General features: G+C 40.5%; 1 protein-coding gene across 2 annotated transcripts in view; it reads left to right on the top strand.

Moving 5' to 3' along the window:
• Nucleotides 1-1,680: 1,680 nt before the first annotated feature.
• CRADD (CASP2 and RIPK1 domain containing adaptor with death domain) overlaps nt 1,681-6,000 on the top strand; it is a 140,192-nt gene continuing 135,872 nt past the window's right edge. The window contains exons 1-2 of one of the 2 annotated variants that reach the window (XM_045553237.1): nt 1,681-1,777; nt 3,066-3,369. In XM_045553237.1, coding sequence (XP_045409193.1) covers nt 3,072-3,369 — 298 coding nt within the window. In that variant the 5' untranslated portion in view covers nt 1,681-1,777; nt 3,066-3,071. Of the gene's footprint in view, nt 1,778-2,163; nt 2,326-3,065; nt 3,370-6,000 lie in introns of those variants that run through there. The other variant, XM_045553238.1, reaches the window with a different exon arrangement.

Raw genomic sequence — 6,000 nt, 5'->3', positions numbered from 1 at the left:
AGATTTGCAGGCGCTGTTTTGTAGCTGTCAGCAAATACAGCTGTGGAGACTAATGCTTTTCTGTAGCACTGTTCTACTGTTCAGTTAATTGCTCTGATGGTGTAAGGAGGAGGTTGGCGATGTGGAATGGTGGCTTCCAGGAAGACTCCATCTTCTTGATTGTCACCAGGAGACAATGTTGTCTAGGGAGTCATCCTTGGATTTTCAACCCTTCTCCAGCCTTTCCAGTGATTTTGAATGTATCCAATTCCCTCTGACAGACCCCTTTCTGTTTAGAGTAGCCCACTGAGTGCAGCAACGGAATCCTGACTGACTGACTTGTAAACTCCTTGCAGGCAGGAAGGGTTGATGTAAAGAAATGACTTTTAGTGGAGGCAAACAGATGGTAAACAAACGAATCAGTAAAAGTTTTAGTTAGATGGTGAGGTATGCTATTGATAAAATAAAGCTGGTAAAGGGAATGGGAAATGTAGGAGATGAATGCAGATATGTTGCCATTTTAAAGAGTAGTAAGGGAAGGGAAGGAAGGCTGACCTATGCTAGGGTGACTTTTGAGCTGCCCATTATGTCAATGGTGTGCAAGGCCCTGGTGGAGTTACTGTGTTAAAATGCAACGATCCAATTACTCCTTTTTAAAAAATTTATGCCTTTCTTTACATTTCAAAATATTAGGGAGGTACAAATGTTTTTGCTACATGGATACCTTTTATAACGCTTAAGTTAGGGCTTTTAGTGTGCCCTTCACCAGAATAGTGTTCATTGTATTAATACCTGATAGGTAGGTTTTTACCCCTCCCCCATCCCTCCCCCTTCTTGATTTCCTATGACCTTTACATCTCTTTGTGTCCATGTGTGCCCTAGCTTCCAATTATTAGAGAGTACAGGTGGTGCTTGTTTTTCCATTCCTGAGCTACTTCACTTGAGACAATGGTCTCCAATTCCATCCAAGTTGCTGCAAAAGACATTATTTCATTGCTTTTTGTGACTAATACTCACACACACATCACATTTTCTTAATCCACTCATAAATTGATGGGCACTTAGGTTGATTGAAAGTCTTTGCCATTGTGAATTGTGCTGTGATAAACATTCAAGTGTGAGTATCTTTTTGATAAAATGACTTCATTTCCTTTGGGTAGATACCTAGTAGTGGGATTTGCTGAGTTGAATTGTAAGCCTACTTTTATTTCTTTGAGGAATCGCCACACTGTTTTCTACAGAGGTTGTACTAATTTGCAGTCCCCCCAACAGTGTATAAGCCTTCCTTTCTCTCTGCATCCAAGGCAACATCTATTGTTTTTTGACTTTTTAATAATGGCCATTCTGACAGGGGTAGGGTGATACCTTTTTTTTTTTTAATTTAAATTTGTTTTAAATTTATTTTTTAAAGCCCAGACAAGCAGTTGGAGTTAAGGTGATATCTTATTGTGGTTTTAGTTTGAATTCCTCTGATAATTAGTGATGTTTAGCTTTTCTTCCTATGTTAGTTGGCCATTTGTCTATCTTTTCAAAAACCAATTACTCCCTTTGCTAAAATAATCCCGGTTGAATTGTTTACCCACAGCAAACATGGCGGAAAAATCTTCAATCTGACCTTTGGGTACCCAATAAAACGGCTACAGCACTTCCTGTGCTTGCCCTCAACAAAGATGGCGACACTACTTCCTGTTTCGCGCTTTCGCCTTCAACAAAGATGGTGCTTATGGTACAGGTTCCCTAACAGTCTGGATTCCGGTTGCAGTCTTTCCCTCCCTCCCAAAGATACGTGGTTGCAGACGTAAGTAACAGGAATCCATCTTTTCTCGAAAGTCCCTCTTTGTGGAGTCTGCAACCTGGGTACTGTGTGGCTTCCCCGCCCCCCGACTTGCCGCATTCCGAGCCCGGCTGGGGATGAGGCGGCGGTGGTGGAGCCGGCGGCCCGCTCTCCCTTCGGTCCGCTCCGAAGATCATTCCCAGCACGCCCTTTTTAGCCAGTCAAGTTGCCCCAGAAATCTCCCATAGTTCTTCCTGTTTGTGATACACGCGGGTTTCAGTTGCCGAGGCAAGGGATTTTTAAAAAGTTCCCAATGGGCGCTCATAGCAAAATATGGACACGCTCCTCCTCACCTGCCACCTCCCGAACATTACAGAGGGCTGCAAGGGGAGGATCGGGTGTCGCCCAGACGTGGTTGTACTGCCTGTGGGTGTCTGAAGTCCCAGCTGCCACCCCTATCCCTCCTCCCTGCCACTTAACCTTCATTGCCTACACACAACCACACAACAGCTCGCAGATGCAGTGGTCGTGGAAATGAGCTTTCAAACCGTGCTACTGACCTATGCTGGGGTGTAAGGGTTTTTTGTTTTGTTTTTTTGAGAAAAAACTCCCATTAAATATCTTATGCATGTGTGGCCACAGCGGTGTTGTGATGGAGATTCCGAATTCTTGGTGGGAAGGAATGGAGTCTGTCTGTATATTGTATAAGGTTTATTGTAGACTAGGTACAAACACTTAAGATTTTTCTTGAAGGTGATGGTTTTCTTTTAGTGAAAAGGATCTTTAAACTCAGTACCTGCTGGTTTCTGCCCCCCATTCCTGTTGCTCATCAGGTTCTGCAGATGTTCATGGTCAAAACCTCTCCGTTAGCAGTTTCTGCAGTGGTGGTATGGGGTAGCGCTGATGAAGACAGTGTTGAAATTAAACCACTGTTTCTTCTCCAACATGTTATAATAAAATTTAATGCTATTCTGTTATCCTCAAATTAAAAAAAATACTTTTTAAGCAGGGTCTCTGACCCGCTCTTCCTCCGCTCCACATCTCTTTACTGAACAAGGAATTGAGGTAGGACTCCAGTGTGTGAAAAGCAAAAACAGAAAAGATGATTCATCTTCAGTGTTGTTCATTACGTTCAGAAACATTCGAGATGAACTTGGCTTGGCTTAACAACCATGTATTAAACACTGTGGCCTGGCACTCTGCTAAGGTTTGAAGATGTGCCTGACCTTAAGGAGCTTACATTGCAATGACACTATCTTTAGGGTCACGTCAGCAACCCTGTAATCGGAGCTGTGATTGTGTCTCTTTCCAGGGAGAAATGGACTCCAGAGACAGACAAGTGCTTCGCTCACTTCGCCTGGAGCTGGGTGCAGAGGTTTTGGTAGAGGGACTGGTTCTTCAGTACCTTTACCAGGAAGGAATCTTGACGGAAAACCATGTTCAAGAAATCCAAGCTCAAGCCACAGGCCTCCGGAAAACAATGTTGCTGCTGGATATCCTACCTTCCAGGGGTCCCAAAGCATTTGACACATTCCTAGATTCCCTCCAGGAATTTCCCTGGGTAAGGGAGAAGCTGGAGAAGGCAAGGGAAAAAGTCATCACAGAGCTGCCTGCAGGTAGGCCTCAAAAAGAACACTTCAGACCAGCTTTAAAATGTTGGAACTATGCCTTTTGGATTTGAATTTGGTATTTAAGGCAGGGTAGGGGTCAGTGGTTGATGAAAGCGAGTAAGGAGTTTGGACTGAAGGGACATGGTGTTGGAGAAACAGGATGAGCAGGTGGCATTAGGAAGTGGAAGGAAGGAAGGAAGAATGAACCATGACTGGGAGGTTGAGGAGGGAGCTCAGAGAATACATTTAGCAAGGCTTCCAGGGAAACTTGGCATGTCACTTGGGAGGCATGTTCTCATCAGAGAGCCAGGTCATATCTCAGCCCTTGGCATCACGAGCCATTTGGAAAGTGCAGATGGGAAAGCAGGCATTCAGCCTACTGACAACTGATTTGTGAGGTGCCAGAGCTACCAGCTGGAAAAGGTCAGATTCACGGAGGAGCAGACAGCCTCTAGGAAGGCATGCTCTGCACCTGTCCCTGGGCTGTTCTACGTGGCCAAAGGGGATTATTTTGAAGGCTGACTTAGTTTGTTTTTAAAGGTTATTGGTTTAAAGTGTTCCTTTCAATTTGGCTTTGTTCAGACACCTGAAATATTTACTTTTACATGGGCAGTAGTTCGGGGGAGGGTCCCATTTTGATTTTAAGGAGAATTAGAAACAGTAGAAGAGAGAAACAGTTCCGGTGCTATTAGCCTAGCTTGTAGTGGGAAGAAGATGTGATATGAAACACTTGTTCCCTCTTAACACCTCCCATGACTTCTACATTTTGCAAAGATTGAGGAACAGAATTGAACTGGCAAAAAAAAAAGATAATTGAAAGTTGACCTGCAAATGTTTAACTGAGTTAGGGAATCAACGTTCTTTGGGGTTTCTGACAGCAGTGATAAAACTACTCCAAGTCAGTGGGGCCAGGACAGCAACTGTCGTTGCTGTTTTCTAAATAACAGCATCACTGGTTCTGAAATAAAAAAAAAAATATATATATATATATGTATAGATATACACACACACACACCCCAATAGTAAAAGACCACTTCTGTTATTTTTGCTCCAGGGACCTCATATTTTGTTTGATTTTTCAGACTACATGTATTAAGTAATCATGATTAATTCTTCTATTTTTATTAATGACATATTTCTGAATATCTGATCAACATGAGATAGCCATTTAACTTAGGAAGACCTAGTAAAATTCCAGTAGCAAAAGAAAAAATATTTTCACTCTTAGCATGGCCAAATTACAGGTAAATGTATGTTTTGGGCTTTTTGAAATATTGAAACTAGCTGGCTTTGAGGATCACTAGAATTCTTAGCTTGGATTGTCCTTACAAAATTAAATACTCCACATGTCTGAACAAAGCATATGAAAGATATTTCTACCACTTTATGGAAAGCAGAATAGATAACAGAGAATTGGGGAAATGTTAAAGAATTATTGGTGTTTTCCTGGCATTTGACTTAGAGGTTCCCCCTGGTAATGCATAGTTAGAAACAACAAAACAGGCAAACTGAAAGCCTTTCGCTATCCAAATATTTAATTTTATGATCATTTTGGGTGATGTAAGTAGTGTTGTACGTCACTCAGAGGTGTAACCCCATTTTCATTTCTTCAGAATCATTCAGACAGCAAGAAAGAATTACAGCGTTTTCATCAAATGAGGAAAGTTATAGAGAAGCCAGGGGAAAGATAGTTTTTTTTTTTTATTATTTCAGAATTTTACCGGGGTACATACGTTTTGGTTACATAATTTGCTTTTGTACAATTTGAGTCGAAGTTATAAGTGTGCCCTTCAGTCACTTAGTGTGCATTGTACCCGAAAAAGTTTTTTATAGAAGCAAAGCAGAATGAAGCAGTATATGGTGGGAAAAAATTGAGCATGTCTATGTAGAAGTTTAGAAAAATAAGTTTTTTTTCAAGATTTGTTAATTCTATAGAAGATTGGCTCTGGAACAAATTAAATATAGTACTCTTGTTTCATTTTTTATGGAGCAACACTGCCACTGGAGAAAACATTCAGAAGTGGGAATTTGATTTACCAATGTCTCTATATACCTTCCACAATGACAATGACATAAATTCATTTTAGAAATACTTGTTTCTATTAAATATTGACTATTTTAAATGATATTACAAAATATAAGGTATAGAAAATAATGGTACAACAAACACCCATCTCCCCATCGCCTAGTTTAGGAACAATAATATTACAGTTGCCTTTGGGACTATCTGGGTGTTCCTCCTCACTCCTGTTGCATTCCCAGCCCTACTCATGGATAAGCTCTGAATTTGGGGTTTATTCACTTCATCACTACACAGTTTTCTGTCTCATAAGATTCACTTTTAAAATCTGAATGTTATTGAAAATCCAGTATACCATAAGTTCTAGTGGTTTATATACATAGATGTTTTTGATGTGTGCCAGAGAGAAAGGATGGAAGAAATGAAATATTTTCAAGTTTATAGTTAACAACAGCCTTCTCTTGTTTGAGACCTTAAAATATTTTTAAAGGCTTAAAGTAATTAATTTGATGGCAATATTTTAACTCTAAAATTAAATTGGGATTTAATGAATTAGAAACCTAGATTTTTTTTTTTTGAATCCTGAGACTAGTATCAGAGTTGAAATCCCTTCCAAT

The sequence above is a fragment of the Lemur catta genome, chromosome 6 (assembly GCF_020740605.2).
Source record: "Lemur catta isolate mLemCat1 chromosome 6, mLemCat1.pri, whole genome shotgun sequence".
Lineage (NCBI taxonomy): Eukaryota > Metazoa > Chordata > Mammalia > Primates > Lemuridae > Lemur > Lemur catta.
Note: the sequence above shows the minus strand (reverse complement) of the source record. Positions and strands in the feature narration are given on the sequence as shown.